The sequence below is a fragment of the Neomonachus schauinslandi genome, chromosome 13 (genome assembly GCF_002201575.2).
Source record: "Neomonachus schauinslandi chromosome 13, ASM220157v2, whole genome shotgun sequence".
NCBI classification, from domain to species: domain Eukaryota; kingdom Metazoa; phylum Chordata; class Mammalia; order Carnivora; family Phocidae; genus Neomonachus; species Neomonachus schauinslandi.
Genome location: NC_058415.1, coordinates 93,153,985 through 93,169,634, shown reverse-complemented (window position 1 = coordinate 93,169,634; position 15,650 = coordinate 93,153,985). Strand labels below are relative to the sequence as shown.

At 62.2% G+C, this 15,650-nt stretch overlaps 2 protein-coding genes across 3 annotated transcripts; one reads left to right on the top strand and one right to left on the bottom strand.

Annotated features, from left to right (window-relative positions):
• The first annotated feature begins 984 nt into the window (after nt 1–984).
• ENTPD8 (ectonucleoside triphosphate diphosphohydrolase 8) lies at nt 985–4,551 on the top strand. 2 transcript variants are annotated; one of them, XM_044920510.1, is made up of 9 exons: nt 985–1,380; nt 1,473–1,590; nt 2,193–2,343; nt 2,486–2,645; nt 2,741–2,971; nt 3,061–3,324; nt 3,554–3,664; nt 3,927–4,061; nt 4,163–4,551. In XM_044920510.1, the coding sequence occupies exons 1-9, from the start codon at nt 1,255–1,257 to the stop codon at nt 4,352–4,354; spliced, it is 1,488 nt and encodes a 495-aa protein (XP_044776445.1). In that variant the 5' UTR covers nt 985–1,254; the 3' UTR covers nt 4,355–4,551. The 2 variants fall into 2 exon arrangements, with proteins under 2 accessions (XP_044776445.1, XP_044776446.1); XM_044920511.1 differs by lacking the exon at nt 3,554–3,664.
• Nucleotides 4,547–15,394, bottom strand: NOXA1 (NADPH oxidase activator 1). The gene is made up of 14 exons (XM_021691004.1): nt 14,903–15,394; nt 12,611–12,693; nt 11,472–11,580; nt 9,712–9,843; nt 9,356–9,463; nt 8,367–8,426; nt 8,055–8,098; nt 7,370–7,484; nt 6,188–6,227; nt 5,907–5,965; nt 5,545–5,699; nt 5,326–5,440; nt 5,116–5,230; nt 4,547–5,028 (listed from the first exon to the last, which is right to left on the bottom strand). The coding sequence occupies exons 1-14, from the start codon at nt 15,077–15,079 to the stop codon at nt 4,940–4,942; spliced, it is 1,401 nt and encodes a 466-aa protein (XP_021546679.1). The 5' UTR covers nt 15,080–15,394; the 3' UTR covers nt 4,547–4,939.
• Nucleotides 15,395–15,650: the final 256 nt, after the last annotated feature.

Sequence of the window (15,650 nt, the reverse complement as noted above, 5' to 3'; positions counted from 1 at the left end):
GTTCTGACCGTGGGAGAGTCTGCCCATCCTTTTTGCCCACCCACTGGGGGCCCAGGATGGGGGATCTCAGAATGCTATATTGCTTGGAGGTGGGGTTGTGAGGTGGGGTTCCAGTGTCCCTGGGCCCTGCCTGTGACCTGGGTGCTGGTTGGGGGCACAGGCTGGGTCCCCTGTGGGCCTGGACTGACTGGCTCAAACAGGTCCCCAGTCCTCTGGGTACAGCCTGTCCTATGCCCCCCGCGGGATAGTTATGTCATCACTCAGTGGGAAATTGCCTGCATTTGTTTGCATTTTTGTGAGGTTCACGGTGCAATACAAAATCACAGGAATCGCAGAGAGCAGTCTCCTTTGGGCAGTGGCGCCAGCCGGGCCGAGACTCCTGACGGTGCTCTGTGCACGGCCTGGTTCGGGGGTGTTTGGGGCCTGGAGCAGGCCCTGCAGGGGCCGAGGCCACTGAGCTGGGCACCTGGGCCCTGTGCAAATTGCATTCCTGGCTCAGCCTCGGCCAGATGCCCAGGGGCTGTCTGGAGCCAACGAAAAGTTTCAAAATCAGATTAGAGAAACCAGAGGTTGGGTTTTCAAATAGAAACCAACGTCTTTGTTAAGAACTGCCTGACCTCAAGGTCCTTTCGTCAAGAAAACGTGCTTCTCGGGGCCCTGCTGACCTCACTCATTAGAGTGCACGTGAGGCTGCCTGGCAGGAACTAGATACCCAGCTGGTCACCTGTCCCCACCTGGCTCGGGCCTGACCTCAGGGCTCCCGGAGAGGAAACACGGCCCTGGGAGAGGCCTGGGGTGGGGGCTGCAGAGAGGAGGCAGGCCGGCAGCAGAGGTAGGGTCCTGGGTCCCCCGACCTCAGCCTGGAGCTGACCTGCAGGGCTGGGGCTCCTTTTCCTGGGAGGGTAGGGGGAGCAGGGCTGCCTGGATAGCATGGTGGGGCACAGCTGGTCCCCGACGCGGCATGAGGGTGGGGCTCTTCTGGACCCGTCGCCGTCAGCACTGTGCGTCTCGGGCTAGTGCTGTTGCCAGACGAGCCCTCCTGGGCCCTGGCCCCACGGGCCCCTCCGATGCCCACAACACCCTGGGCAGGTCTGGCTCCCATGGCATGGTCTGTGGCCCTGCCCACTGACCCAGCCAGGGTGTGCTGAGCCCCAGGGAGGATGGGGTGACTCTCCAGGGCGGCAGTGTCTGCAGCAAAGGGAGTCTGGGTGCCCACCGCTGCCCCCCTGCAGCTGCCAGCCCTGCCCTGCCCTCATGGGGCTGACCTGGAAGAAGCGGGTCCTAACGGCCCTGCTAGGGGCCGCAGCGGCCTCAGGCCTCACCACGCTCATTCTCCTCCTGGTGGAGGCCACCAGTGTCCTCCTGCCTGCAGACACCAAGGTAGGCCCCCGGACCCTAGCCGGGGGGCGGGGGGGGGGGCCGGGCTGATGATGTGCTGGCCCCCGTCCTCCTGACCCTGCTGTCACTCTCAGTTTGGGATCGTGTTTGACGCCGGGTCTTCCCACACGTCCCTCTTTGTGTACCGGTGGCCAGCAGACAAGGAAAATAACACAGGTGTGGTCAGCCAGGCCCTGGCCTGCCAGGTGAAAGGTCAGTGTGCCAACGTGGGCGGCGCGACCGCCGTGGACGGCTGTCGGGGTGGGATCCCTGGCTGGGTGGAGGTTTGGGGGGTGGCGCAGCGGGGGCGAGGTGGGATTTCCTTTAGCAAATCAGCAAATGGTCCTAAAGGAAAAGTGGCTCAGAGAGGTTGAATGAATGACGCAAGGTGGCACAGCCGACCAGTGTGGCATTGGCCCAGGGCCCAGGTTCGTCTGCAGAGAACTGGTACAGCGCCTGCCGGGTCCCGCCTGCCTCTTCCATCTTCCGGAGGCTCCCGGCCTTCCCGGGCTTGTGGTCCCATCAGTCGAACCTCTTCCTCCAACGTCACGTAGCCTTCCTCCTCCTGTGTCTCAACCCCTCCTCTCTTCTCCCTTAAAGGAAATGGGCCATCAAACGTAGGGCCCGCCCCGGGAATCCAGGATGATCTCATCTTAAGATCCTTACCTTAATTACATCTGCAGAGAACCTTTTTCCAAATAAGATCCCACGCAAAGGTCCCAGTGGTGAGGACGTGGACATATTTCCTGGGGCGACACTATCCAAGCCCCACCAGCCTTCGGGCCTGGAGCTTTGTCCTGGGTGCTCTGTTTCAGGGCCTGGAATCTCCTCCTATGCCTCCAATCCTGCACAGGCTGGTGAGAGCCTGCAGGGCTGCCTGGAGGAGGCACTGGCCCTGGTCCCGGAGGCACGACATCAGGAAACGCCCATGTTCCTGGGGGCCACGGCTGGCATGAGGCTGCTCAGGTGAGGTGGGCTGGCTTGGGGCTTGGGGCACATCTGCGAGGAGCAGCCGTGAGAACCGCGGCATGGACGCCTTGGGCAGGTGGGCAGGGTAGGGTGGCTGTGGGTTTCCCACCAGCTTTGGCTGCTGGTCCTTTCTGCCCAGCCAGAAGAACAGCTCTCAGGCAGGAGACATCTTTGCGGCAGTCAGCCGGGTCCTGGGCCAGGCCCCCCTGGACTTTTGGGGTGCTGAGCTCCTGGCTGGGCAGGCTGAAGGTGCCTTAGGTTGGATTACCATCAACTACGTCCTGGGCATGCTGATCAAGGTGCCACAGGCAGCCCCTGGGTGGGGGTTGGATGACCGGGGGCTGTGGGTCCATGTGGCTGGTTCCAGGACTCAGTGCCGCCTGTCTGTCCTCAGTACTCCTTCTCTGGAGAATGGATCCGGCCTCCGGAGGGGACCCTGGTGGGTGCCCTGGACATGGGTGGAGCCTCCACCCAGATCACCTTTGTGCCTGGAGGCCCCATACTGGACAAGAGCACTCAGGCCACCTTCCGCCTCTACGGCTCTGAGCACAGGGTCTACACCCACAGCTACCTCTGTTTCGGGCGTGACCAGATGCTGACCAGACTCCTGGCTCGGCTGGTGGAGGTTGGCTTGCCCCCAGAGGAGGCCCGGGTGAAATGGGATGGCCTGTGGCCCTCTGCTGGGCTCAAGGCCACCTCCCTGTCCTCTTGCAGAGCAGCCCCGGGCCCCTGGTCCGCCACCCATGCTACCACAGTGGCTACTGGGCCACGCTGTCCCCGGCCACCCTGTATGAGTCACCCTGTGTCCACACCACACCCCCTCCAGACCTGGCCTGGCACCTCACGGTGGAAGGAACAGGGAACCCTGGGGCCTGCGTCTCCGCCATCCGGGGCCTCTTCAACTTCTCCAGCTGCGAGGGCCGAGAACACTGTGCCTTCGATGGGGTCTACCAGCCCCCCGTGCGGGGCCGGTTCTATGTGAGCACTCTACACTGTCCTCCCCAGGGGCCCAGCCTCCTCCTGGAGCCCCAAGGGCCTGATGCCAGGTGGGCCCCGGATGAGCCCTGGACAGGTGGGGTCTTGGGGACTCTGGGTCCCCGTGTGTGTGTGGGGGGACTTTGCCTGGTCCGTGCTGGGGCTACTCTGATCCGGGCCCACCTGGGCATTGCCCCAGTGCAGGCACGCCCATCTTACTTCCCCGCCCCAGGCCTTCTCCAACTTCTACTACACCTTCCACTTCCTGAACCTCACCTCCAAGCAGCCGCTGACCACCGTCAACGCCACTGTCTGGGAGTTCTGCCGGAGACCCTGGAAGCAGGTATGTGGATCCTGGGGCCACCTGTCCCCACCAGAGCCTCCCCAGCTCTCTGGGCTGCAGCAAGCAGGCACTTAGGGGGCCTGCATCCTGGGCCGTGTGGCCAGCAGGGCCCCCTAAGTGGGGGGCTGCCGAGGGAAGGGAAGACAGCCCCTTGGCCATCCCGCTCCAGGCAGGAGGCCTAGGGCCTCATCCGTGGGTGGGAGCAGCCTCCGGTGGGCCGGGAGAGGGGGCGTCACCTGGCTCCTCACCTCCCGGCCCCCAGGTGGAGGCGAGCTCGCCAGGGCAGGACCGCTGGCTGCGGGACCACTGTGCTTCGGGCCTGTATATACTCACACTGCTGCTCGAGGGCTACGGGTTCAGGGAGGAGACCTGGCCCGACATCGAGTTTCACAAGCAGGTGACCACTTCCCAGGGCCTGGCCATCTGGCCCGGGGCAAGGGGGGGTCACGGGCTCCGCAGCAGCTGCCCACAGCCCTGACCAGGCTGCGTGTCCCACAGGCCGGTGGCACCGATATTGGCTGGACGCTGGGCTACATGCTGAACCTGACCGGCGTGATCCCGGCCGAGGTGCCCGCCCGATGGCGGGCGGAGAGCTACGGCATCTGGGAGGCTGGAGTCGTCTTTGCGGTGCTGACTCTCCTGGCTACTCTTGGGGCTGTGGCAGTCCACCTCCTATGGCCCCAGGGCTAAGCTGGGCTGCCCCAGGCTGGACGGCTGCTCCGGCCAGAGCCTTCCTGAGCTCCTGAGCCCTGTCGGGGCTCCCTGTCCTGAGGGCTCTGGCCCCGTGGGCAGATGGCCCCACTCGGCCCTCGGGGTGGCTCTCCCCATCCCGGCCCCCCTGGGTCCCCTTCTCCACCAGGCTTCCCAGGGGGGCGGGTGACTTGGGCCCTGCAGCACTCCAGGGCTGTGTGACCTAGGTGCGTGGGACGTGGGGCCCGGTCCAGCCTGGAGGTGGGAGTGACCGCCCAGGCAAGAGGGGCTATGGCCCCCTGGGAGACGCTGGCAGTGGGGCCCTGGGGGTCTCTAGGAGGAGGCTGGGCAGAGGCCCAGCTGGACCCCTGGTGTCGGGCTCCGGGCTTCTCCTGGAGTGGCAGGCCCACCCCCACCCTCGAGGCCTTCGCCAGGCCCTCCAAGTGGACAAGCCCAGAATACAGACCACACCTTTGCGGGGGGAAGACTTCTTTATTAACATCCTCCTTGCCACAGGACGTCTTAGGGCTGATTTCTTCACTGGGTTTGGGCTGGGCGGGGCTCCGGGTGGGGGTGTCGGGCTCCTCACATGTACTGTCCAGCTGGGACCACAAAGCACTTGGGGAAAATGCCGATGCGGCCATCACAGTGACCCTCCAGCCATGCCTGGTCCACTGCATGCAAGGGGAGTCAGGGTTCCTCAGAGCACACCAAGCAAGGTCCGCTCACAGAAGCCCCTCGTGCCCCAGCGGCCCACTGACCTTCACACAGGACGTCCACAACATCCCCCCGCTGCAAGGCCAGGTCCTCGGGCCCCCGGGCAGAGTAGCTGTGCTGGGCCACCACCTGGCAGAGGGCAGGTCGGCCACCTGCTCCCTACGGCGGGAAGGGGGGCTGCAGGGCTGGAGAAGGGCCCCAGGGTCCCCCGTGCCCCACGCTGAGACCCACACCCACGCAATCCTGAGGCTCACCTGGCACTGGAGCTGCAGGACCCCCAGGCTGGCCGCCGCGTCCCGCCAGGCCCTCTGCAGTGCCTCCTCCCCGGAGAGGGGGACCCAGCGCCCCTTGTTGCTGGGGTCTCGGTAACTGCAAAGAGACTCCCCAGAGTGGCATCGAGGGGGCAGGGGGTGCTTCTGGTGGGGCGCTGCCCTCTGACCTCTGCAGTCCTGCCCCACCTCCCACCCGCTCACCTGAGCTGCCCACGCTGGGCCTGGCGAGGCAGGGCTTGGCTCAGCAGGCTCCGCAGGCTGGACAGGTCAGCTCCTCTAGGGACCTTCAGGGCCAGGGTGAAGGCACACTGCACTGTGATGGTCACTGAGGACGCAGGGTCCCCCACGGCCACTCCCTGGGTCAGGGCAGAAAGGCAGTGGTCAGTCATGAAGCCCCACATCTGCATGCCCAGGGCCCGGCTGGGGTGGCCTTTGAGCAAAGAGCGGGGGAGGGGCTGGGGCTCCAGGCTTGGAAGGCTTTATCAGCTGGGGTCCCCAGGGCCTGGCCTCAGGGCCCCCAATCCCGGAAGAGTGGGGGTGACATACAGGACAGTGCCTCTTACCCCAGCACCCGAGGGATCCTCCAAAGGGCTGGGGTCCGGCGCCCCTGCCACCAGCGGCCCTGTGGAGGGTGACAGAGCAGGGACTCAGATGGCCACCACCCCCAAACTGGGACATTTTGGGGTAGAGTAGCTGTTGGTACCACACGCCCGCTGGGAGGCCCAAGGCAGCCAGCCGCCTCCCTCGGGGGCAAAGAGGCCGCTCCCAGTACCCCCAGACGCCTGCCCAGGACTTCCACCACCACGAGCCTCTGCCCACCACCTGCAGCTCAGGATGTCCTTACCTGGAGGAACCTGTTTGCCAACTTGCTCCACACGGGGCCTCTGCAGGAAAAGCCACAGCTGGGAGCAGGGGCCAGGGAGGGGGGCCCTAAGGATGGGGCAGCTTTCCCTGGCCTGGGGTTTGTCGCAGCAGACCCAGTGGTGAGGTTTATGGCCGGGGAGCCAGCTGATCAGCAGGAAGCCATAAATACAACCCATGTGAGGGTGTATTCAGGGCATGAACCAGGTCCCTAGGGGCCTGGAGACCACACACAGCCTGCCTTACATCGGTGGGGAAGAATCTGTCATGCCCCCCACCGCCACCACCAAGCACTATGAGACGGGAGCTCCAGCTGGGGGTCCCCGGTGACCCTGGAGGCTGAGGACCCAGGCCAGGGGCCAGCTGGACTTCACCCCATGTAGGAGGTGCTAGAGGGGCAGCGGAACCTCCCAGAGGGGCCCTGGGGTCCAGACCATCCTGAATCAGATTCTGGCTTCAAGGGGGGGGTCTGGAAGTTTGACTATAAATGAAGTGTTTGGACTGTATCAGATTTTCCAGCTGGTTAAAGCCCTTCAGAAGCTGTTTGCTATTACATCAGGAGGGTCAAGGACCTAAACCCCCAATGTACGAACCTAGTAAAGGCAGCCTTAACCTGCGGAGATTTAATGAAGCTCAGTCATGACAGAGAACAACTGCTTTTCAGGGCACAGGTCTGTTCACCTTGAGTTAATGGAACATCAGTGAAAGGGGAGGGACCGTCTGTTTTCTTATCGAGTCCTTGGATAAACTGCATGTTAAGTTCAACCACCTTCTCTGCGCATGCGCAACCCCTCTCCGGCGCTGGCCCTGGGCGGTGGCCAGCCACACCCTCCCGGGGGTCCCTGCCTAGGAGAAGCCTGTGTCCAGGAAGGAAGGCTAGGTGGATGAATGGTACAGAAGCCCAGGCTGCAGGCCAGCGGCGGGGGAAGGACCACCGGACTCCAGTCTATGCACCCGTGAGCATCAGCAAGCTCCCCAACCCTGGCGTCCAGCCCTGTCTCTGCCCTGACAGAGGAAGCCGATGAGGCCACCTGCCCTGCCCTGAGGCCCTCACAGTGCCTGGCTGTGGCTGCTGGTCCCCATGCTCAGCCTGGTGGGGGTGTCCTCCCAGCACTGTGGCCCCTGTCCCCCACCCCGCCGCCGACCTGGGCCCGGGCTCACTCACCTGCTCATCGTAGATGACCTGCAGCACCTGTCCGGAGCCAACCTCTGTTTCTGCCTCAAGGGGCATCCTGGGACCACAGGGGGTGGCAGTTCTGCAGGGGCCTGAGTCTCCAGCCCTGGGGGGCGGGGGGGAGCCCTCATACCCAGGACTTGCCCAACTTGTTCCCCCCCGACACAGCCTGAGAGGAACCCCAAGTGTGGAGAAGAGGGGCAGCATAGAGCACGGCCCCGGGCGGGGAACTGCTCTATGTCCCTACACCCCGTGCAACATTGAGCAGCACCCCTCTCCCAAGTTGGGACGGCCCCGCCTGTGAGGTCCAGTCTGGCAATGCCAGAGGAGTAATTACGTCAGCCCACAACCCAGCCAGCTCCCTCCTTGGGCACCTCGGCTCCGAGCCTCGGTGCTACTTGGAGTCATGGCGACCTGAAGTCTCAACTCCCCTCTGGTGCCCACTGAGGCTTGGGTGCTGCTTCTATGAGAAGGGGACACAGGGCTCTTCCTCACGAGCAGGATGGGCTCAGGACAGTGTAAGCCCTGGGCATCTGGACAAAGGGGGCATGGGCAGGGCTGAGAGAGGCTAGACACCTCTTCCCTGGCCTCAGGGGCTGCAATCCAGGCCTCACACCAGGGCCTCTGCCCCAAGAGGAGAAACCAGCATGCAGAGGGGAGACCCACTCCTTCCTACCGTGGGGCGGCTCCAGGTCTGCCTTCACCATCGGCATCCCGAACCTATGGGTACAGAATGACCTCTGTCAGGAGGCAGATCCCTGTGGGTGAGTGTCAGGGCAGGGAGGCCCAGCATTGCTCCCACGCTGCTACCCCAGGCAAGACTCTCACACAGAATAGGCCTGCCACTCCCAAGTTCAGATCAGAGCAAGGTTGGGGAGCCCCGAGGGAGGGTTCAGAGCATTTTCCTCCCTTCACAGTAAAAAGGTCTGAAATGCTCAGGCCTGCAAAATCACAGAAGTCTGGGCTGGCTGGAAGGCTACCCACCCACCTGGGGCTGCTGAGGCTGGGTGCCCTCGTGCTGGTCTTCGGGGATGGCAGAGGCTACCACCTGGTGAGGAACAGCAGGGGACAGCAGAGTCAGGGGCCCTGTGATGTCCGCTCCCAGCCCCTGCTGCCCACCCCACACTCCTGAGTGTCCCATCTGCCGGGTGGAGGCTAGAAGGTAGGAAAAATATGTCTGATAAAGGAAAACATCTGTGTTGACAGTTTTAAATTATTTTTAATACAACTTCTGAAATATTTTTATTTCTTAGAAGTCTCATACTGTGATAAACAAACTCTAAATTCAGATTAATGCAGCTCAGAGCTGCCTGGCCCCTGCCAGCAGATGTTTGCAAAGATGAGGTGTTTGGGGCATGTGACCTCACCAGCCCTGTACCTGGTCACACACAGCGTGCCGGCCCTCGGTGACCTCGGTGGGTGCTGGGGTTAACCCAAGGGCCACCAGCTTGAAACCCAAGCGAATTTTCCTTTGTGCACAGGGGAGTTACTTCTCTGCATTCCACCCCTGCTCCCAAATGTGCTGGGATTTTGGTGATGCTGCGTGGCCCAGGCCAGCCTACCCCGGCCCTCCTTGGGATCTCACTCTCTGGGGCAGAGATGCAGGGAGACAGAGACAGAAAAATACAGGGAGGTGCTGAGGCCAGAAGAGCATGGCTGAGGTAGAGGCAGTTGGGGACAGCACCGCCTTGGGGATCCCCGCCAAAAAGTCATGAGCCCCCTCCTCTGCAGCCAGTTTCCGGTGGGTTCTGCCTCCTGGTTCCAAGAGCCCAGGATCTGTGAACTCCACTTGAAGACACTGCCCCTGACCCAGGAAGCTCAGGCACTCTGCGGTTTGGGGGTGGCCTTGTGTGCCCACTCTCCACCCACCTACGGAAGCCTTTCTAACAACAGGTGCCCCTCTGAGCTCAGCACCTGCGGGCTGCTGCTGGCCCCCCGAGCCCCGCGGCCACAGGAAGTGAGCCGCTGCCCCCTTACCTTGGCCTTGCCTAGGAAATCCACTGGTTCCAGATGCTCCAGGTGCCGCCTGTGGGGCCGGAAGACCTCACCCCTGGGGACCTGCCGAGGCTGCAGGGGGGCCTGTTTCTGGAGGGGGTCCGGCCAACGCAGACCTGAGCATCTGACCAGGGCTGTGGCCTCAGGGACCCTCCGCCCACTTCTCACAGGCCCTGGGAAGTCCTTCCCCAGCCCCCACACCAGGGCACACCGGCCACCTCCCTCTAGAAATTTCTTCATCTCACAGAGTTGGTCTTGGGGGCCCTGGACTGTGGGCTATGGGCCCAACAGCGCCCGGGGGGTGGGGCCGGCCTGCTCTCCACCTGCACCCCCCTCACCTGCAGTTGGTCCAGGGCGGCGCGCAGGTCGTCGGCCCCTTCCGGCCCCTTCGAGAGGGCCTCCTCTAGGCTGTGGGTGGCCTCAGCCCAGAGTCCCAGCCGGCACTGTGCCGCCCCCACGTTGAAGAGCACCTGGGAGCGAGGTGGGAGATGACAGCCTACTCCCTCACTTATCTCCCCTCCTCTGGCCTCATCCCTGGTCCCACCCCCAGAGCAGCCCTTCAGGCCTCAACCTCCCCCTCTGCTCCCCACCCCTCCCCTGCCTCCTATCCGGATTCCATCCCAGGCCCGCACCACGTCCCCCTCCTGGCCCCGCCTCCAGTCCCGCCCCTGGCACCTCTCCTGGCCCCGCCTCCAACCCCTCTCCTGGACCCACCGCCAGTCCCATCTCCTGGCCCCGCCTCCAGCTCCGCCCCCGGCCCGCATCCTGGCCCCACCTCCAGTCCCTTCTCTGGCCCCCCTCCTGGCTCCACCCCCAGGCCCTCTCCTAGCCCCGCCTCTGACGCCTCTCCTGGCCCCGCCTCCAGCCCCACCCCTGACGCCTCTCCTGGCTCCGCCCCCACCCCTGGCCCCGTCGCGCCTCAGGCACAGCGTCTGAGGGCTCTTCTGGGTGCCCAGCCTGAAGCGGAGCCTGCCTGGCTCAGTGGCTCTGCCGGGCAGGCCTCACTCTCCAGACGCCCCAGCTGCAGCGGTTCATCGCTCTGGCGCTTCTCTGCTACGAACATCGGGGCAGATCGCCGAGCTCTGGGAGCATCCTCTCCGCCTGCCTCACCCCCATTCTGCATCTGGCCTGACCCCTTTTGCAGCCCTTCGACTGTGTGCCGCCCTGCTCAGTGCCCTGCTCTGGGGTGCTGTCCAAGGAGCCCCTTCCTCTGTCCTGTCCCCTTCCTCACGCCCACCCCCGCGTGAAAAGACGTTGGACGGACAGGTTGGGTCGGGTTAAGGCTGTCGCCAGCGGGACGTGCTGAGGGCAGAAGCGAAGTTGCCCCGTGCTCCTGGGAGCCGACGCTGCCCGCTGACCCCTCGGCGGCTGCAGGGGCAGCAAGTGCTTGCCCAGCTCGGCCCTATGTCAAGAGAAACCAACCCGTTCTTCCCGCGGCCCTCCGTCCCCATGGCCTGCCAGGTGACCCCACACTCCCAGAGCCAGCTGGCCACCCTCTGGAGATGCTGCTACACAGCTGGGTGGGGGTCACTGCCAGGCCAACGCCCCATGCCTCACCCTGCACTGTTGGGTGCCCTGGGCCAGGGGAGGCTGTGGAGCCCACCCAGCCAGGGGACCCACCCAGGCTGTGGACTTTCCCACGATTTGTTGATTGCAACACAGGCTGCTTGGAGAAGGCTCCAGGCAGCATGTTTCCGGGAGTGCTGGGGGTGTCCTCTCGATTGCCCTCCCTTGGTGTCAGCCACACGGAGAGCCTAGGGTGGGGGCTCACAGCCAAGCTGTATTCCTTCTGACCCCACCTGCCTCTCTCTGCTGACTCTGACCCTCCCCTGCCTTTCTCCTGGTGGCCTCCCACTTCTTCTGCCCCTAAGCTTCCTTGGGGTGAAAGTGTGGTCAGTAGGGGTAGCGGGGTGTCTCAGGCCTGAGGGAGCATATCAGTCAACATGACCCCACCTGTGACAGTAACAAGACAGTGGGCCCCAGAGGACGGGGCCTGAAGGGGCTCCCGGGCCATCCACCCACAGACAGCACCCCCAGGGCCCCCAGCTGGCCCCACCTCTTGAAGACCAGCTCCCCATACAAGTCTGGGCAAGCTCACCTCCCAGGCCTTCAGCTTGAACCGCAGGCCCAGCTGCGTGTAGTCAATGGTGGCGTTATCCCTTAGCTGTGCCAGGGCCAGCCGGAAGTCGGACAGGGCCTCCTGGAACCTGTGGGCAGTTGGGGGTTGGGGGGGTGTTCTCAGTGGCTGTAGGGAAAGGGGCCAAGCCCTGCCCCAGCCTTCCCCCGCCCCCATCTCCAGGGACACCTGCTAGGGAGCAGTGGTGGCCACCCAGGTCCTAGCATATGGTAGGCACTCAAGTCCCAACCAATGGGTCAAGGGATCGACATACAGACGTGGCTGTGGGAGGTAGAGGGGGCACCATGCCTGGGGTGTGAGGTGATGTCAGCTCTCATACAGCTCTGACTTCTGGAAATCTCACTCCCCTGCCTGGGGCCCCTGTCTGCACCCCAGGCCCTCTTCCAGCCCTGGCTGTGTAGAGTGCCCTGAGCATTTCCCTCCTGCTTCTCAGACCCCCATTCCCTGCGGGCCTCCCTCTGCAGAGACCTGCCGGAAGCTCCTGACCCTCCACTGGAATCCCTATCTCCCCCAGGCAGTCTCCTGGACCCATGTGAGGAGGAGGTTGCCCCCAGAGTCTGCCTGCTTGGCATGGGGCCATCTGCGGGGCTTGTCCTGGGGGCTAGGTGAGATGGGGGAAGATGAGCTTGTCCTGCAGAATGTTTCCTTCTCTGGGAAGGACGACAGTGCAAAGAGCCCAGGTGAGCATTGAGGACCCCAACCACTTCTGTGTCCCGGGACACACCATTACTGCAGCCCTACTCTCGGTTTCCACATCTGCAGAATGGGTATAATCACACCATCCCTGCTACAGCAAAAATGTGCTGAGGAACAAAGGAGGGGATGCCCATGAAAGCACTCTGTGAACCTCGGCATAGAGAGAAGTCTCCCCATGTAGCTCTGCCCTGTGTCCCGCTCCAGCATGAGCACAGTATCTTCTCCAGGCTTCCCTGGGGCTGTAGAGGAGGGGGTTGGCAAGAGACCAAGGGGGGAGAGAGGGTTGTAGAAGAGGGGGTTGGCCATGGTGACCCATGGGGAGAGAGGGGGAGGGGGGAGCATAAGAATGGACTTTTCAGAGAAAAGGAGCCATCAGAGGAGAAACAAGGCATCCCTGTGCTCACCTCTCCAGCTGGAAGTTGGCCACTCCTCGCTGGAAGAAACCAACAGCCATGCAGGTGTCCTTGGTCACTGCTTGGTCAAATGCCTGGGGACAGAAATGCCCACGGATCGCCAAGGTCTGCAATTCTATCACCCCTGTGTCACACAGTCCAGGCAGATGACCAGTGGCAGGGGGCCAAGGAATTCCATTGGACCCCAGGACAGCCACCTGCAGATAGAAGTTTCCTGCACCAGTCGGGGCCTCCAGAGCTCATGTCTGTGTACCTGCATCACCATTCAGTTTTCCTTGGTGCCACAACCAGAATCAGCCTGAGCTCCCGAAATGCAAAGAGCACAGCGAGGTGCTGTCATAAACCAATTGTCTGCCATGAGGACAAGGGGAAACAACAGAAGGGAACACTCCAACACATTAATAATAGTTACCTCTGGGGCATGGAATTATACAAGATTTTTGTCTTTTTAAAATCCTATTTCTGATAGTTCATACAAAATGACACTTCTTATCTATTAAAATCAGAAAGACGGGCATCTGGGTGGCTCAGTTGGTTAAGCATCTGCCTTCGGCTCAGGTCATGATCCTGGCGTCCTGGGATCGAGTCCCACATCAGGCTCCCTGCTCAGTGGGGAGTCTGCTTCTCCCTCTTCCTCTGTCTCATCACCCCTGCTCGTGCTCTCTCTCTCAAATAAATAAATAAAATCTTTAAAAAAGTATTAGAAAGAACAAGAACACAAAAGTCTTAGTATGTATGTAAAGTACAGCTCTTCCCTAAACTTCACTCAAACGAGGTTGACTATTCCTAACCAGAACAGTAGTCATCAGTTAAACACGGGTAATAGGAGGGGCATCATGGTCTTACAAATCTGGTCAAATGGGGGGCTTACTGCAGAACTGGGATTGACCTAAGGTTGAAGGTACACACAGAGACATTGATGTGGGGGGGGGCACTCAGTACCAGAGAAACCCATTTGTTTGCTACCCTGCCACACAGAGCAGCCAAGTCAAGGTCACATAGGGTTCCTATCAACAGACTGCTTTCCTACCTACACCCCTCCTCACCCTGCCCTGCTCCTCAGAGACAGTTTTAATAATTATAGCCATTCCATCTGCTTTAAAAAATCTCCATATTTCCAACTAATGTGCCCATCTATTATTACTTAATTTTATTGACTTTGGACAGTCCTCCCTCTTCTCTTGGGGTAAAGAATTTAATACCATATTCTCCTGCTCACCACCTCTGTCCCTTCTCTAGTTAACTCACAGTTTATGAATAAGTGATAAATGGATTGGCCTTATATCTACTATTGATTGAGCTACCTAGTGTCTGGTGATTATATTCCCTTTCTTGGATAACACTTTAAAACTGAAATTGTTACTAAGAATTGTAGATTCATATGCAGATGCAAGAAATGACAGAGGAGATGCCTCGTACCCTTTGCCCAGTCTCCCCCCCAACTCCCGTGGTGAAGTTTTACAAGATATCGACATTGATGCTCTCCTACATCTAATTCTCTTTTCATTTGTGTCATTTTCCAGGTAGCTGCCACTGATTGTCTCAAAAACTGCAGGATCCTGGTTCTTTCTGTTGGCGATTTGGGGACCAGAGAATGAGTAGGGTGCTGCTGGATTTTTGTATGCACCTGGGGAACATGCATCACTTTAAAGAACACAAAGTGTTTAAAGGGCAGAGGGTGGTTCTGTGCTGCCCTATCAGCAGCGGGGCTGTGTGTGCCCGCCAGTGTGCACTCTTGAGCTCTTGGTTCTGTTTTGGGGAAAAGATGAGTACTTAGATCTGGGGTCTGGGTACCAACAAGACAGACCTCATCTCCTTCCCATCGCCACAGCTGTCTGATGAAGTCCCTGCTCTAAACTCTACACCTTGGGGGACAGGCAAGCCCCTCGCAAGCAGGATCCAGCGTCCAGCCTATTTCTAGGTATTACCACGATGAGCACCTGAGCCAGCAGGACCCCAGTCCTTCCCTGTGACCACAGAGTCTGGCGCATGGTCATCACCTCGAGCAGACGGCGAGGGAGGCCGCCCCCATCACGCCCTGACTGAGTTCAGCGTGGGGTCCCTCGACCACACGGCTCCCCCCTGCCTTCGGTGTTCACTGAGGCAGAACACTGCGGGAACATCCCCAGATGACCATCCGGAAGAAGGACGGGGACCCCGGGCTCACCCCTGCAGCTGGGTCTTTACCGCACGGTAAGGTTCCCCAGGGTCGGAGAACAGCCTTCCCAAGGGGTGGGGTCTCTGCGACCAACCCTGGTGCCTGGCTGTCGGGCCCCGGCTCACCCGCAGCGCGGCCTCCGGGTCCCTGGCCAGCAGGTGCACGCAGCCCACGTTGAAGCACGTCCTGGCGGGCGGCTCGGGGTCGCCCGAGAAGAGGCGGAGGGCGCAGCCCCAGTCCCCGCGCGCCACAGCCTGCACGCCCCGCTGCCAGTCGCGCACCAGGTCTCCTAGAGAGGGCATGGCGGCGTGGACACCCGCCAGACTGCGGCGGGCGTCCGGCTTCCGGGCGGGAGCGCGGCGGGCGAGGCCGGCGGCGGTGGGGGTCCCGTGAGGGATCCGGCGGGACGACTGGGGGCCGAGGGCCGCGGAGCAGGAGCTTCAGGGTCCGGAGGCCGGCGTGGGGATGTGGGGGCCCCCCTAGAGGCCGGCAGGGGGTCCAGACCGAGGGGGCGCTTGGCCCTCGGAGCGCGCGCAGTCCGCGAGCCGCAGGTGCGCCACGCCTCCTGCCGCCTACGGCGCCCCTGGCGGCCGAGCGGCCCCGCCCCTCCCCGAGTGGGCCCCTCCGTCCACAGGCCACGCCCCCACAGGGACCGCCCCTCTACATCCGACCCCGCCCCTTCCCCCGCTTCGGCCGCGCCCCTCCGGACTTCCGCCGGGAGCTCCCGGAGCTCGCGCTTCCCACCTTGCACCGCCCCGGGCCGTGTGGGTCTCGGTGCGCCAGGGAAAGCCGTCCGGGGCCGCCGCTGCCGCGGCCGGGCCAGGGTTCCGGGCGGACCCCGCTGGCTCGGGTGAGCGACCGCTGGGGCGCGGG

Excerpts from the sequence above, each read along its gene's own strand:
- ENTPD8 (XM_044920510.1), top strand. The coding sequence starts at position 1,255 with ATGGGGCTGACCTGGAAGAAGCGGGTCCTAACGGCCCTGCTAGGGGCC. Across the intron at positions 2,344-2,485 it reads GCTGGCATGAGGCTGCTCAG|CCAGAAGAACAGCTCTCAGG; the intron begins GTGAGGTGGGCT and ends CTTTCTGCCCAG. Across the intron at positions 3,665-3,926 it reads GCCGGAGACCCTGGAAGCAG|GTGGAGGCGAGCTCGCCAGG; the intron begins GTATGTGGATCC and ends CCCGGCCCCCAG.
- NOXA1 (XM_021691004.1), bottom strand. The coding sequence starts at position 15,079 with ATGCCCTCTCTAGGAGACCTGGTGCGCGACTGGCAGCGGGGCGTGCAG. Across the intron at positions 9,464-9,711 it reads CCGCCCTGGACCAACTGCAG|AAACAGGCCCCCCTGCAGCC; the intron begins GTGAGGGGGGTG and ends GACCCCCTCCAG. Across the intron at positions 8,427-9,355 it reads ATTTCCTAGGCAAGGCCAAG|GTGGTAGCCTCTGCCATCCC; the intron begins GTAAGGGGGCAG and ends GTTCCTCACCAG.